General features: G+C 39.7%; 1 protein-coding gene across 1 annotated transcript in view; it reads left to right on the forward strand.

Annotated features, from left to right (window-relative positions):
- HIVEP1 (human immunodeficiency virus type I enhancer binding protein 1) overlaps positions 1 to 17757 on the forward strand; it is a 487602-nt gene that overhangs the window by 346829 nt on the left and 123016 nt on the right. The window contains exon 5 of the mRNA XM_029590665.1: positions 17119 to 17252. Coding sequence (XP_029446525.1) covers positions 17119 to 17252 — 134 coding nt within the window. The remainder of the gene's footprint in view (positions 1 to 17118; positions 17253 to 17757) is intronic.

Consider the following 17757-nt stretch of genomic DNA (forward strand, 5'->3'; position numbering starts at 1 on the left):
CTAAATAAATAAGCCAATCTACCAAGCCATCACCTGCCAGTTTAATCAACCAGGATGGTCAAGGATCCAAAGAGCAGATGGTGACTTTCAAAGAGAACAATAACAACATGCTCTGCTCTTATACTGTCAGATGTCCTTTGAGGATCAATTGACTCTCCACCCAGGGAATTTTCCAGATCCTAACAAATCTGAGCAATTTTATTTGCAAATAAGTCTGCAACTTTGTCACAGTCAGTTACTGATTGGACAGATCTTGGTTACACCACGGTGGCTGTAAGAGAGCAGAGATTAGCTGATATTTCCTAGAGCTATTCTGATATTTTGCTAAACCATTCTGATATTTGCTAAAACAAAAAAAAAACAAAAACTTTATTTTTAAAGCAGCCTTGTTCCTGGCATGATCTAAACATGCCTTATCCAAATCTAATTGTGACTTGTGACAGCATCTTGACCTGCTTTAGCAAGTGCAAGTCATCAGAGTACCAAGAGGCAGATGTGGCTGAGCAAAGCGTTCAGATCTGACAGGGGCAATAGTATTTAAGGCATGTGAGAACTCAACTCTCCATATACACCTGGAAATCTGGAAGCTACGCCATAAAATCAAAGGGAAGGCATTCACTGCATTTGTGAAACCTAGATCAATTTTACTCCTAAATCAGTCTTCCTAAGATGGTCTCTTATTAAATAATGTGCAAGACCAGGGAAAACATAAGAAAATGCTAATATAATTGCATTTAGGGAACAACTAAATAATTTGGATTTTAGATTTCTTTTATTTTTACTTTATTATACAGCATATCATTTTATTACTCATCTTTCCAAACACAAGCTCAAGGCAAGTTCTATTCAGGTACGGTTTACATCTGAAGCAATGAAGGGTGAATATACATACCCAAGGTCCCAAATTGTGTCTTCCTCTCTACATCCTTACAGCTTAATGACTCCATAGCATCCAAGCCTAGAAAAGGTATCTCTTATATTTTTTAAAAATACATCTAAGTTTGCTAACCTTTGTCTTGACCATATTTATTGCTGTGCTATTGCAGGCATATGCTGGATCCCCTTGGTGGTCCCACATAACTATAGGGAAAAGAAGAACCAGCTGTATAGAGGAGGCAAAAGCCCTTACTGTATATAGAGAAAACCAGAGTCTGCACAATCAACTGCTTATGACAGCTGTGCTGCCTCCCCACTCCTCACCTCCAATGCACATTCACTTCTCCACAGCTGGTCCCCTCCAAACCCCACCATCTTTCTCCCCACCCCCAAGTACAGAGGTACCTTCATCTCATAAAGTCATACTCTGCCCTGCCTCAGCTCCTTTTTTCAGTAAAGCATGTTTATTTTAACTTGATTTCTCACCAATTTGTCATAAACATCAAAACAAGATACAACATACAAGCATAGAACAATAATATCAAAAACAAAATACAGCATACAAGTTATTACATTGATAATACATCATAGGGAGAGTAAGTTTATAACAGCCCACATAAGGCTAAAGTCTGTGGGTACTTTCTAATTTTCAAAACAGACTTGTGTATAAGTCAGCATGAAAATGTGTGGGTGTCCATGGTTTGAACAATGACATACATGCACAAAGTTATATCTGTAGCTTTGTGCATGAAAGTGTATGTGCAGACAAAAAAAAATCAAAAGCATGCATGTAATTCTGCTCCCCACCCCAACTTCATCCCCCAGAGTACCTCTTCCTGTTGTTGGTAAAGTATACATAAAAGTGGGTTTCACACATACTTCTATCCACAACATTTATCCAATAAAGCTAGTTTCAGAACAAAAGCTAATTTTGAGAACAGTAGTATCACATTAGAAATTTATATTGCAATTCTTGCAATGTGATGTTACAGATAATGGACTTTATTCTTTTAAAGCATTGGGCATATTGATCCTCTGCCAGATCTATTTCCATTTCCACCTTCCATCCCCACAGCATCCGTTCATAACCCTCACATGGTTTCTTTCCAATCAAAGTACGGCCCCAAAAGGATATTGTGTGGCAGGATGGGTCTTCTATATCGAACAGATCTGTCAGTCTGTTTTTATGAGCCCAGTCTTGCATTTTCAGAGACTGAATATAATGTTGAATTTGTAAATAAGCGAAATACTGTTTATGATCCAATGCAAACTCAGCTACCATTTCCTGAAAAGATCATATGCCTCCTTCCTCAGTAAAAAAAAAAAAAAAAATACAAAAAGAAAACTGAGCTATCACTTTCAATTCCTGACCCTCCCACATCTTAAAAATGTGATACTGGGTCCTAGACAAAAATATTTTATTACCAACAATAGGCAAAAATAGTGATAGTCTGCTCTGCAGTTGAAGTAAAGAACATACCCATAGATTCATCAAAATGCTATAATAATGCATGGATAACGCCTGCGGTAAGAAAAAGGGCATATTTATGGAAATTTTAGAATTACCTTTCACGCCCCACGATAATTCCTATTTCTCATCTCACGCTGAGAGAGAGAGACTAGTTATAAGGCCCTCATAGTAGTTATGTATTTATATCTCTATAGGAGGGGCATCTAATAGCTTGAGGTGAGGTGTTGGTGGTGGTTTAGGGTTTAGGGGCCAGTTTTTCATGCAGAGTGAGACGTACGAACAGCATAGTAAACCTCAGTGGAGGTTTGACGTCATTTGGAGTGAGGAAAATCTCACAAAGATGACATTTCTACCATGTTCTCTCACCCTAGCTTGATGGATTCTATAACAGGGTACCATCAAGCTAGGGTGAGATAACATAGTACAAAGTTTCATTTTTGTGAGACTTTCCTCATTCCAAATGACATCAAATCTTCATGAGGTGTCCTGTGCTGTTTGTACGTCTCATTCTGCATGAAAAACTGGCCCCTAAATCACCACCAACACCTCACCTTGAGCTGTTAGATGCCCCTCCTATAGGCATATAAATAGTTGTACATTGTGAGGGCCTCCCCAGAGGCTCTCTTGCTCAAGCAAAGAAATGGCTGAAATGCAATTCGAAAAATTTAGCTCAGATTGCATTATGGCCATTTCGGGCATATCATAAAGCTTAATGCTAGGAAAAATTGTATAGTTATTTCTGGCATTAAAACCATGCGATAGCACCCCTCATTTTCACAAATCCCGCCCAAACTCTTCCCTAATCCCGCCCCTTCCTAAAATTTACATTTGTGTCGTGCACTGGCGTTATTATCGCATGTGTTATGATGTTAATGCCATAACTTATTTTGATGAATGACCCTAAAAGATTTGTATCTCCAAGATTTAACTAAAGGGTCACCGAGGGGCTACTTCTGTGATTTTTAGAGAGTGGCTAATGGCAAAAGCACAATATATCTCAAACCAAGAGAGGGGGAAAAAAAAGCTCTGTTTCAACCTCATGGAGATGTAGAAATGAGTCCTCAATAGCTAGTCAGCTGCATGCAGTAGATTACACACTATATTGTATAACCTCAAATTTGCTATTCCTATTCCTCCCTTGTCCCACTTATGGGTCAGCTTCTCTAAGGCTGTCCTCTGTTTTGCACGCTTCCATATACAGTATATCCTTGCAACACTCTCTCAAAGTTGCTCAAATCTTTTCTTGAAATATAGCTACAGATTGTTTGCAACATATAGAGCCATTTGGGCAGGATTATCATTTGGAACAGATTCACCCTACACATCAAAGATAAGGGAAAATCTTCCAATTTTTTAATGTTGTTTTTGTATTCCCCAACAAGTTTTGAAAGTTAATTGTATGCAATTGCTCTGGGTCTCTATGCAGTACTATTCCCCACTAAAGAAAAGTCAGTCATCCAGTGCATCAGGAAATTTCCATCCCACATTTATTGCACCTGGTCCAATGTAAGTAGGGCCTCGCATAATAATTGCTATGACTGTGGAAGGATACCTCTGACATCTTAGAGGAATAAGGCCTGGAAGATGGAGGAAATTCACAGATTGGTGAAAATTCAGAGCTATTCCTGTTCTTGGAGAAGGGTTTCTTCAGACTCTCACCATGCTAAGTTCAATGAAAGCTCCATGAACAAAGCTCCCTGAACTGCAGTGTTGGGCTTTAGATCTGCTATAGTTCAGGGGTTGAGCAAGACATAAAAGTGTTGAGCATAGGAGGCAGCGAGTCCCTTAGCACACCCTCAGATGCCTTCCCTTATTTGCAGCACTTGTCAGGGCAGAAGACGAAGAAGCGCCATTCGTTTGAGCCAGCATTACAGTCAGCACTGAAGCATGCATTGTCGACAAACCCAGCCCTTGATGCCGTTGGTGCACTGGTCTACGGCACCATGGGCTTATTCGATGCAACAGACGTTGAAGGAATCTCGGGGAGATTTTTTGAAGTTACCTTCCTCCATCGTGACACTCTTATCTCCATTTCACCTTCTCAGTCCAGATCCCAGGCCTTCTGGAATCCCTTCTCTGCCTGTCTACCCGAGGGCTTCATCTGAAGACTGAATTTGCTATGTTCCATTGTGTTTTTGGTCTCTATGCGGCCACCAGTGCAGTTATTCAGTAAAGAATCTCTTCCTGGAGTCCAATATATGCTGCTCAGAAGGATGATTCTATACTGGCTTCAAAGGAGAATATCTCCTCCCCCACTCCGGGTCAAGGGATTCAACAGTCCATGGACCAGGTGGCTGAATTGGTGAAGGCTTTATTTACCTCGCTGATGGCCAGTGACATGGAGTACACCCTCCTATCCAGAATGTTGGATTTCTTCGCCCAAGGGGGAGTCCCTCTTGCCTTTGGAGCGCAATCAAAGGTCCCAGTGGTGGGAACCAACTCTCTTCAGTCAAGCATACCATACTTCTCTGTGCAGGAATTAGCCGTCTGAGTATGAAGCATGCTCAAGTGGGATGCAGATCTGCTGTATGGTTTTCCTCCACTTCCGGTGGTAGCAAGGATGGTTCAAAAAGTATTCAGACTTAGATCTGTCTTATCCTCTTTGCTCCAGCTTGGCCCATACAAGTGTGGTCTCTTACCACATCAGGTTGTAAGTCCATCCACCAATCATTTTTTGATCCAGTTCAGCTCTACTAACTCAAGTGAATGTTAGTCTGTCATTGAGCCTCCCCTTCTTCAACTTGACAGCATATAGGTTGAGTGCTCAATAGTCTCCTTGTTGTTACTATCTAAAGGTGTTGAACATTGTGATTTCAGCCAGGAAGCCATATACTAGAAGAACATACAGTTTTAAATGGAAATTTTTCATCTTGGTTTCAGGCTGGCTCCCTGAACCTGTTTGCCTGGGCTCCAAAAGATCTGCTTCAGTATTCGTTCTCCCTCCCCTCTTCGGGCCTCAGTACATCATATGTCAAAGAGCATCTCAATGTTGCTTACCACCCTTATGGAAAAGATATCTCTATCCATCCTGTTGGATCAAAGTTCATGAAGGGTTTCTGGCAAATGAGACCACTAGTTGCAAAACGACCAATATCATGGGATCTCATTGTCATCATGGCACAAACGATAAAGCCTCGCTATGAGCAATTGGAGTTGGTTTGCTTAAAGTTTCTTACATAAAAGTGGTATTCCTAGTCAACATCAATTCAGCTAAAAGAGTCAGCAATATACAAGCATTAATTTATTACTCTTCATATCTATAGTTTTTGCACAGTAGGCTGATGTTCCACATTCTAAGTTTCTGCTTAAAATGGTTTCTGTATTTCATTTGAATCAAGCTATTGTTTTGTCTATGTTCTTTCCAAGACCTAATACAAATAAAAGGAAGTAGGCCTTCAATTCACTGGACTGAAAAAGGGCCTTAACCTGTTATCTGAAGGGAACGCGACCACATTATTGGGCTTCTCAACTTTTCGTCTCCTAGGATCCTAACAGACTGGGTGTAGCTGTTGACAAATGCACATTGTCCAACTGGCAAGCATACTGTGGCTGGTCTTCAGATCACAAACTCTTTCAAGACTCAAGTAAGAGCCTTGGCTACCTCAGTGACTCACCTAAGAGCGTCTCAATCGAGGACATTTCCAAAACTGCAATTTGGTTGTCAGTATATATACCTTTACATTCCACAACTGTCTGAACAGTCACTCCAAAAGTGACAGTACCTTTGGGCAAGCAGTTTTGCACAGCCTATTCATCTAGTAGTCCACTCTCCACAGAGGGTATGATTTGCTTTTTCAGTGAGTGTTCTGCTACACAACCCTCAGCTTGGGACTCTCCAGGTGTCATGGCTAATTCATCCCTGCTTGTTGACTGAGAAAGCAAATTTGTTTACCATAAAGAGGGTTCTCCATAGACAGCAGAATGAATTAGCAAGAATCAACTAACTAGCTAAAGCTGTTGTGTTTTAAATGTTTTATATTTTATTTTTATTGTAAATCGCTTTGGGTATTTCTTAACAGTAAGGCGTTTAAGTGTATGTGTAGTAAATAAAATAAATAAAGTTACAATTGATTGAGGGGTTCACAGGGCAATGCATGCAGGAAAACTCCCACACATGCGGAACAGTAAAATTTTACTGAGCTAGAGAGATGGGGGCCATTCAGCACTGTCAGATGTCATGGCTAATTCATCCTGCTGTCTACAAAGAACCCTGTTTATGGTAAGCGAACTTCCTGTCAGGCCAGTTTATGCCAGTAAATATGTATTTACCTAGGTATATGTCTTTGAAAATTGATCTCAAAAGATCTGATTAAACAATTTCTGCCTTTCTGGCGTTGAAATTCTTACCTTGCAGGAGAGGTATGTACTAAATAGTAAGGTTTAAATCTGGCCTTATGTGACTATTGAGAGTTCTTCTTATGACTGGTAAATTAACTTTCTGTTAGGTATACAGGAGAAGATCTCTTTAGAATTACATTGATTTAATGTGGGGTAAATGTTGGTCGTAGCCATTTCTGAGAGAGGATTTGAGCAAACTCTCACTTGTGAGCTTGTTGACACTTTAACAACAGTTTCAAAAGTTTCTGTTTATTTATATAATCTAAACGTTTGTTACCTGCTCTTTCAGGTATATTTCTGTTGCACCTATTGCTGACTGACATTGGTTGACTATTGTATTCTCTTGTCTATCTAAATTTAAATATAAAAGAAATAAATTCTACATTGGTGAAGCATGTCAACAGCTAAAGGCAAGAATTGACCACTTCAGACACAAAATGAACACATTGCAGAGAGGAGCAAGGTGGCATTCCCATGGAGGAATATTTTTACAGACTAATCCATTAAAGCAATGATCTTTTATGATCAGGCTACTGTAAGGGAACTTTAGAACTACCCAGGAATGTGAAATTAAAATGATGAACATTGTGAAATAAATGCAAATGGGATATAACTGAGATACTGGTTTCTTCATCCTTTATGGGCATAGTTGTCTTGTAGCTGTAACTTCTGCTTCTTGTCTCCCTCCACATTCTCATCCTTCTTATAACATACCACCCCTTCATCTTTTCCTTTAAAGCTTGAAAATCCATTCTACTGTTGTAATCCAACCTTCAGTTTTCTTGTATTGTCAGACAACATCCTAAGCTCCTTCTGCAGTGACCTGATAAAGGAAGTATTCCTCTTTCAAGCTAAGCAGCATAAAATGAATTGTTAGTGCAATAAAAATTATCACCTATAGCTTATTTATTGATCTTTTTTTCTTTATATTAAAATAAATTGTATATTTGTGCACAGGGAGTTAAATGTATTTTCCGTTTCCAAAAAGAATGTGGGCTTGCCACATAAATACTACACAATAAAATACTTGTATATGAAAAATATATAAATGTTTCAGTTGCTACTGATATTCAATAGGTTAGTCCTCCTGCATTCAGTCTGACCAGTCCAGACCAACAGCTTATGTACTCCAGCCAGCTTATGGAGACAAAAAATCAAGAGGCTCGCTGATGTCACCTCTTATATACATTCATGCTACACCAGCGTGTCTCTAGCAGATGGTAGACAAGCATGCTCTGTGGTAGACTCAGGCCTGTTAGGCAGTACTGGGCACTGCTCAGGCTCCTGAGGTGAAAGATTGGGTTCTCCCTCCCTTAGTTGAGCAAGAGTTTCTATATCTCCAAAGGAGAAACAGGAGAATAAGGTTCCTGGGACTCCAGAAGAGACAGCTTTGGTTCACTCCTTCTGTTGAGATGGGGGCCTTCCAGGAGGACCTGGGTCTGGATCTCCCCCCCCCCCCCCCCCCGCCATTCCATTCCTCCTTCATTTTCTTCCCTTATTTCTCCTCTTCTTCCTTTGCTCCTTTGGGACACTTGGGGGGGCAGGGGGCACTGTGTGTTTAAGATTTGTACTGTTGGTTTAAGTAAAAAAATAATAATAAAGGTAGTCAACAATGGAGGAACTGAGCAGCAGTGGTGACTGGTGCAGTGCAGGGGATCTCTATTATGGCTGCAGGGGACCACTCTGCCCAGAGAGGGGGAGAGGGTAAAAATTATACTGCCGTGTTAGGGAGGATCAACTTGGTGGGGGAGTGGCACTTTATGTCAAGGATGACATAGGATAAAGATCCTGCAAGATGCTAAATGCACAGTAGAATCTTTATGGTTAGAAATTCCATGTGTGTTTGGAAAGAGTATAGTAATAGGAGCATTCTACTGTCAACCTGGCCAAAATGATGAGATGGATGATGACATGCTAAGAGAAGTTAAGGAAGCTAACCAATTTTGCACTGTTGTAATAATGGGAGATTTTAATTATCCCAATATTGGCTGGGTAATGGAACATCAGGACATGCTTGAGAGGTAAAGTTTTTGGATGGAATAAATAACTACTTCATGGAGCAATTTGTTAAGGAACAGATGACAACAGGAGCTAATTTAGATCTAATTTTTAATGGAATGCAGGATTTGGTGAGAGAGGTAACAGTGGAGGGGGCCACTTGGCAATAGTAATCATAACATGATCAAATTTGAAATATTGACTGGAAGGGAGATAATAAGTAAATCTACAGCTCTAGCTGTAAACTTTCAAAAGGGAAACTTTGATAAAATGAGGAAAATAGTGAGAAAAAACTGAAAGGTGCAACTTCAAAGGTTAAGAGTGATTTCACACGATGGGTGTTTTCAATTACCCCAGTATTGACTGGGTGAATATTACAACAGTACATTTTAGAGAAGTAAAGTGCCTAGATGAAATAAATGACTGCTTCATGGAGCAGATGGTACAAGAACCAACAAGAGGGGAAACTATTTTAGTCCTTAGTGGAACACAGGATTTGATGTGAGAGGTACTTGGCAATAGTAATCACAACATTATTAAATTTGACTTAACTGGAGAGAACGCAAAAAATAAATCTGCTATGACAGCATTTAACTTTTAAAAAAGTTGACTATGATAAAATGAGGGAAATGATTAGAAAAAAACTATAAGGAGCAAATGCAAAAGTAAAGGGTTTAGCTCAGGCATGGATGTTGTTTGAAAATACCATCTTGGAAACCTAGACCAGATATATTCCATTCATTAGAAAAGGTGGAAGGAATACTAAATGGCTACCATTATGGTTAAAAGGTGAGGTGAGAGAGGATATAATATCTAAAAGAACATCTTTCAAAAAATGGAAATGGGATCCGAATGAAGACAACAGGAAACAGCATAAGCACTAGCAAGTCAGATGCAAAGCATTGATAAGGAAGGCAAAGAGAATTTGAGAAGAAACTTGCCATGGAAGCAAAAACTCATAATAAAACTATTTCAGGTACATTCAAGGGCAAAAGCCCTCAAAGGAGTCAGTTGGACCATTTGATGATCAAGGGGTAAAAGGACACTTAGAGATGACAAAGCCATAGCAGAGAGATTAAATGAATTATTTGGTTTGGTATTCACTGAGGAAGTTGTAAGAGATATACCCATGCCAGAAATGATATTCAGAGGTGATGATTAGGAGGAACTGAACAAATATCAGTGAACCTGGAAGATGTATTAGGATAAATTTACAAACTAAAGAGTAGCAAATCACTGGGACCAGATGGTATACATCTCAGAGTACTAAAAGAACAGAGAAATTAAATTGTGGACTTGCTATTGAAGATTTGTAAACTATCTATAGCACCTGAAGACTGGAGGGTTGCCAGTGTAATGACAGTTTTTAAAAAGTAATCAAGGGGTGATCCAGGAAACTACAGACCAGTGAGTCTGAAGTCTGTGCCAGGCAAAATGGTAGAAACGTATCTTAAAGAACAAAATTACTAAACATATAGATAAGCATAGTTTAATGGGAAAAAGCCAACATGGATTTAGCGAAGGGAAATCTTGCCCCACAAATTTGCTACAAATTTTTGAGAGTAAAATAAATGTGGATAGAAATCAGCCAGTTGATAGAGTGTATCAGGATTTCCAGAAAGCATTTGACAAAGTCCCTCATGAGAGACTTTTTAGGAAATTAAAAAGTCATTGCAGAGGCAGTTTCCTATTGAGGACTGCCAACTGGTTAAAAGAAAGAAAACAGAGAGTAGGGCAATTTTCCCAATGTAAAAAGGTGAATAGTAGAGTGCCCCAGTGATCTGTACCAAGACTACTGCTTTTTAATATATTTATAAACAACCTGGAAATGGAAACAAGTGAGGTGATCAGATTTGCAGATGACACGAAATTATTCAAAATTGTTAAATAGCAAGTGTGAGAAATTAGAAGAGGACATTGCAAAACTGGGAGATTGGGCATGCAAATGGAAAATGAAATTTAATGTGGACAAATGTGAAGTGATGCACTTAGGGAAGAGTCACCCAAATTATACCTACATAATGCAAGGTTCAACATTAGGAGTCGCCACTCAGGAAAGTTCTCATTATTGAAAGTATGTTGAAATGTTCTGCTCAATGTGTAGCAGCAGCCAAGAAATTAAATAGAATGCTAAGGATTATAAGAAAAGTAATAGAGAATAAAACAGAGGATATAATAATGCCTCTGTAACGCTCCATGGTGCAACCTCATCTTGAGTATTATGTGCAGTTCTGGTCACCACATCTCAAGAAAGATATAGCAGAATTTGAAAAGATATAGAGAAGGGAGACCAAAATGATAAATGGGATGGAACAATTCCCCCTATGAAGAAAGGCTAAAGAAGTTAGGACTCTTCAGCTTGGAAAAGAGACAGCTGAGGGGAAAATGATAAAGGTCTATAAAATGCGCAGAATGGAACAAGAAAACATTAATCAATTGTTTACTCTATCAAAAAGTACAAAGACCAGTGGACACACAATGATGTTACTAGGTAATACATTAAAAATAATAAGAAAATATTTTTTTATTCAATGCATAATTAAACTCTGGAATTTTTTGCCAGAGGATGTAGTAAAAGCTATTAGTGTAGCTGCTTTCAAAAAATGTTTAAGACAAATTCCTGGAGGAAAAGTCCATTAAACATTATTAAGTTAGAGCTGCAGAAATCCACTGCTTATTCTTGGGATAAGCAGCTTGGAATCTGTCTATCCTTTGCTCCTGCCAGGTACTTGTGTCCTAGCTTAGCAACTGTTGTAAACAAGATTCTGGGTTTGATGGACCTTTGGTTTGACCCATTATGGCAAGTCTTATATTCTTGGCATGTACAACAGGTGTGGAAATTATTTAAAAATAACATCTTATAAGCACAATCTGGATATATTCCACATATTAAGAAAGGTGGAAGGAAGGCTAAACTGTTGCTGGCATGGTTAAAAGGTGAGGTGAAAGAGGCTGTGTTAGCCAAAACAGCTTCTTTCAAAAATTGGAAGAAGGATCCTTCTGAAGAAAATAAGAAACAGCACATTGGCAAATTAAATGTAAAACATTGATAAGAAGGTGGCCACAGAGGCAAAAACTCTTAATAAAAAGTGTTTTTAATATATCCGAAACAGGAAGCCTGCAAGGGATTCAGTTGAACCATTAGATGATCGAGGGGTTAAAGGGGCACTTAGGGAAGATAAGGCCATCATGGAAAGACTAAATGAAATATTTGCTTCGGTGTTTACTAATGAGGATGTTGAGGAGGTACCTGCTCCAGAGTTGGTTTTCAAGGGTGATGATTCAGATTAACCAAATCACAATGAACCTGGAAGATGTAGTACACCAGTTCGACAAACTGAACAGTAGCAATTCAATTGGACCAGATGGTATACACCCCAAGGTTCTGAAAGAACTAAAAAATGAAATTTCAGATCTATTAGTAAACATTTGTAACCTATCATTAAATTCATCCATTGTACCTGAAAACTGGAGGGGTTAATAAATGTGGGTAAAGGTGAGCCGCTAGATGTAGTGTATTCGGATTTTCAGGAGTTTGACAAAGTCCCTCTTGAGGCTTCTAAGAAAATTAAAAAGTCATGGGATAGAAGGCAATGTCCTTTTATGGATTGCAAACCGGTAAAAAGACAGGAAACAGGATTAAATGGTCAGTTTTCTCAGTGGAAAAAAGATAAATAGTGGAGTACCTCAGGGATTTGTACTTGCACTGGCGCTTTTTAATTTATTTATAAATGATCTGAAAATAGGTACAACGAGTGAAGTCATCAGATTTGCAGATGACACAAAATTATTCAAAGTAGTTAAATCACAAGTGGGTTGTGATAAATTGCAGGAGGACCTTGTGAGACTGGAAGATTGGGCATCCAAATAGCAAATGAAATTTAATGTGCATAAGTGCAGTGTGGTGCATATAGGGAAAAATAATCCATGCTGTGGTTACACAACGTTAGGTTTCATATTAAGAGTTACCAACCAGGAAAAAGATCTAGGTGTCATAATGGATAATACATTGAAATCATTGGGTCAATGTGCTGCTTCAGTCAAAAAAGCAAACAATATTTGGAATTTAATGGAAAATTTCATAATGACTCTGTCACTCCATAGTGAGACTGCACCTCGAATACTGTCTGTAATTTTGATCGCCACATCTCTAAAAAGATATAGTTGCACTGGAGAAGGTACAGAGAAGGGTGACCAAAATGATAAAGGGGATGAAACTTCCCCTCTGATGAAAGGCTAAAGAGGTTCAGCTTGGAGAAAAGACAGCTGAAGGGGTATATGAGAGAGGTCTATAAAATCATGAAAGGAATTGAGCGAGTAAATGTAAAGCAATTGTTTACTCTTTCAGATAACACAAGAACTAGGAGGCACACCATGAAGTTAGCATGTAGCACATTTAAAAGAAATCAGAGAAAATTCTTTTTCACACAATGCACTATTAAGCTGTGGAGGATGTGGTTAAAACAGTGTAGCTGGATTTAAAAAAGGTTTGGACAAGTTCCTGGAGAAGTCCATAAACTGCTATTAATCAAATGAATTTAGGGAATGACTACTGCTTATTTGATTTATATTCCGTTTTTTGGCACTTCGGGGCTGATAGCATTTAGGTCCGATGTATGTTTCCCTGTCCCCAGGGGGCTTTCAATCTGTTTGTACCTGCATTAGTAGCATGAGATCTGTTTAATGTTTGGGAACCTGCCAAGTACTTGTGACCTGGATTGGCCACTGTTGAAAACAGGATGCTGAGCTTGATGGATGCTTGGTCTGACCCAATATGGCAACTTTTTAAGTTCTTCTATTCTTATTTTGGATACTGTATTTCGACTGTGGCCACGTTTAGAACAGGAACACATGGGAACAAGATGGCACTGACTGTGAGAAATGCAGGAGGAAGGCGGTGCTCTACACAGCATGCCACATCAGGAAGACTCAGGTGGGAGCAGATCTGAAAGTATGCCTTGAGTGTTTCTTGGCTGTGGAGAGCTGACTAATCATGATTTTTTAATGGTGTGATGAGGAGGGGTCAAGTTTAGTGAGGGTGCAGATCATGGCGGGTGTTCTTCTTTTCTCCCTGCCTGCCCCGGCAGCCTTTTTACAGCCACGAAGCCCGAATATGGAGATTGGGCCCCTCTTCAGCCCTGAGAGGCATATGGCCCAGGGTTATGGCTAGCCATGCAGGGTGCAGTGGGCTTTGCTGCTTTGCCAATGGATATCTCCTCTTTTTCTTTGGCAGTGATTTCCCAGAACATTTTGAAAGGGGGACAGGTTTTTTTCAAGGGACAAGAGGTAGCTCCAGGGGCTGTCTCGGTTGTCTTTGTGTCCCTGGCACCTTCTGGGCAAGATCCCCGAAGTAAGAGGAGGCCTAGGGTGAGAATTGAGGAGGAAAACCCAAGTGGATGATTGGCCAGGAGTCTGACAGTGTGAAAATACCTTCAGATTCTTGGGTCCATGGCAGCAGCCATAGATCTGGTACCATGGGCAAAGGCATATAGGTACACTCTTTAAGTGGCCTTGCTTTTCAGATGGACTATGCAGTACAACAGACACTCCCGGAGGTGACAAGAGCTTGTAGTGATGGCTGAACAGTCATCTAGAACAAGAGGTGGATTTGGTGGTCCCAGCTCAGATTGTAGTGACAACTTAGGCCAAACTGTCGGGCTGGGGAGCACATTGTAAGAAGCTGTTTACCCAAAAACAATTGACTCCCGAAGAAGCAAGTTGTTCCATCAACTGATTGGAAGCCAGAGCGATCCAGTTGGCCCTCCTTGAATTTGTTCCCTGGTTGATGGGCAGGCAGTAAGAGTGATGTCCGACAATGCCACAGCAGTAACATACGTAAATCATCAAGGGGGAGCCCGAAGTTCTCAGATGTCTGGAGATGGACACAATTCTTCCTTGGATGGAGATGCACTTGGAGGCCTTGATAGCATCTTATATAGAAGACATGGACAATGTTCAAGCAGACTTCCTCAGTTGCAGTGTTATCATTTGGGAGGAGTGGTCTATGTCTCAGAAGGCCTTCAATCAGATTGTCACCAGATGGAGTATCAGATGTAGAAAGGATGGTAACCAGCATGAATGTGAAGGTGCATAGGTTTTTCAGTCAAAAGAGGGATACACATATGTTTGGAATTGGTGCTTTGGTTCAGAAATGGCCAGTGGGGAAGGTCTCATGTTTTTCCTCCTTGGCTCATGATAAGAAGAGTGTTTCAGAGAATTGCTGGGCACCCTAAATTGGTGATCCTGGTGGCTCCAGATTGACCTCACTGGCTGCGGTATGCTGATCTCCATTGCCTGCTGTGCTACAGTCCTTTGAAGTTTCTATCTCACAAGGAACTTTTGGATCAGGGTTCCATGTTTCACATGGACCCAAATTAATTTTGTCATATGGTTTGGCCTTACAGTCTTTCTGGTTGCCATTTGTTCAGCTCAAAAGATTTCTGAATTGCAAACTTCTGTAGGAGAATCCTTCTTATTGATTACAAGGGATAGGATTCAGATTTGATGGTTCTCTCCTTTGTACCAAAAGTAGTCTGAGTTTCACTTGAATCAGTCAGTTTGCTTGCCTTTGTTTAGCAGGTAGGCAGATTCAGAAAAATATGCTCTTCTTTGCCCGTTGGACATGAGGAGGCAACTGTTGTGGTATCTCAAGATCACTAGCACCTTCAGGTACTTAGATTATCTTTGTGCTGTAGAGATGTGAATCGGAACCAGAATCGGGTCGGATTTCAGTTCCGATTCACATCTCTATTGTGCTGTATGGTGGCATGCGAAAAGGGGTGCATGGGATAAAAGAAATTAATATAGTGGCTTATTTAACTGATTTCTATTCCTCCAGTCTGGAAATCTCAGCGGATTACAGCTTCGCATACATAATTATACTACAACAAAGCTGTTTTACATAGTGAAATATGATAAAACATAATACAAACAACACAAGCAATGCAATAATAGTGTAACATCAGTAATGAAATTCATTCAGCAAAGGCGTGTGGAAAGCGGTAAGTTTTTAAGGACTTTCTGAAGCAGGCAAAATCTCACTGTGCCCTAATCTCTAAGGAGAGGGAGTTCAGGTCAAGCAATTTGAAACAATTGTTCTCTCATCTTAGATAAATGGCCCCTATAAGGGATGTTCAGGAGATGCTATTGGGTTAATTGGAGAGTACAGGAAGGTTGATATCTCTGCACTGATTGTCAAGCAAGGGGCAGATTTGTCTTGAAGGACCTTAAAATAAATTTGAATACACAGAACTGCTTGTTCTCTGGAATGTAATTTAACTGAATCCTTGTTTCTGAAATTGGTGGTGGAATTTGCATATGCTTTGGGCAGTAATATACTACCAATGTCTTATGAAGGGGGATGCTGGCCACCATTTCTCCACTCAGTGAGACTTTTTCTTTTTATAAATTAATTTAACAAGGCTTCCTAGGATCACCTATGATCCTAGGAAGCCTTGTTAATAATCAATACGTTTCAAAAGGACAATCTTAGAAATGGATAGCTTCCCTTAACCCCACATTCAGAATAAACACTACAACTTTCGCTCCTTTCTAAGGCTGACCCTGAGAACACCATTTTTAATTACAAGACATGCTATCCTTATATGGATTCGGGCACTCTACAAAACAAGAGCATAGGCTGCTCCATGGGTGGAGTTGTGTTTGGTCTCTCCTATGGAAATCTGTATAGCATTACCTTGGTCATTGCTACCCACTGTTATGAAGCATTAACTGCTGGACCTGAGGGCTAGGGAGGACATTTCTTTTGCCTTGGCAGTTTTGCAAGGGTCTCGAGCAGTGACTTGCCCTAATTTAGAGTAGTTTGGGTATGTCCTGTTGGTCTGGACTGGTCTGACTGTATATAGAGGAAGGAGAAATTACTACTTACCTGATAATTTCCTTTCCTTAAATACAGATAGACCAGTCTAAGACCCTCCCTTTTCTACCATTATCTTCAGTATTGTTTCTATTTTCTGTGCCTGACAGAGTGTATATTGAAGGCAGTTACAAAGAGGTGCATAGAGTTATGAATGTCCATTGCAGTTGAGTTTTTAAAGTTAGGTTAGGGTTCTTTCTTCCTTTTTGCTTCCTTTCTCTTCTGGAAGTCCACTGGTTTAAAAAAAACTAGTGGAAATAATTGTTATTCAGCTTGTCCACAGCTAGTTTGCTACAGGAATACAGGCAGGCTGGTATCAGCAAGAATGTATGTAAGGAGTGACATCAGCGAGCTACTTGATCTGTCTCCATCTGCTGGTTGGCATGCATAACCTGTTAGTCTGGATTAGTCTGTATTTAAGGAAAGGATGTGATCATGTAAATAGAAATTTCTGCTTTTTATCAATTTTGTTACTGCAGCAATAAATAATAGTAAATGTGTATTAATACATTTCTAGCTTTAATTTTGTTTTTATATAATTCTTAATTTTTGTTGTTAGCTTTTAGTAGATCAGAAATCCACTGTGAAAGGAGATATCGATAAAGAAAACTCTGAAACGAGCACTGAGCAAGATAAGGACAATATCCAAATCAGAAATGAGCCAAGGAGAGTGAAATATTCGATGGAGGGCAAGTATTTTGGTTTTGATTTAGATTTATTGCTAGTCTTTACATTTTAACTCATTATTTTATTTATTTATTTATTTATTATTAACTTTTATTTACCGACATTCGTGAAACACATCATGCCGGTTTACAAAGAACTCAGGCGGGAAATACAATAAAACAATATAACAATATAACACTATAACATTAATAACAGAAACAAAATTCAGAGTACAAAATGAACCAAAAAAGGAGCAATAAGAGGAATAATAAAAGGGGGAAGGAATGGGGAGGGGGAGGTAGGGGAGGGTGGGTGGGGCGGGTCAAGGGGAGGGAGGGAGGGTAGGGGTAGGGGGGTGTGGGAAGGGGGATGGGGGTGTAGGAGGGGAAAAGGCATATCTAGATGAAGTATAAAACAAAAGGCAAAAAAAGATAACATAGAATAGAGGGAGACTATGTACAGTAGAAATATGTACAGGTACTATTAACTTAAGTAGTACTACGGTGGAGTTGGAAAACCGGCCATGTTAGTT

Source organism: Rhinatrema bivittatum, chromosome 2 (genome assembly GCF_901001135.1).
Source record: "Rhinatrema bivittatum chromosome 2, aRhiBiv1.1, whole genome shotgun sequence".
NCBI lineage: Eukaryota > Metazoa > Chordata > Amphibia > Gymnophiona > Rhinatrematidae > Rhinatrema > Rhinatrema bivittatum.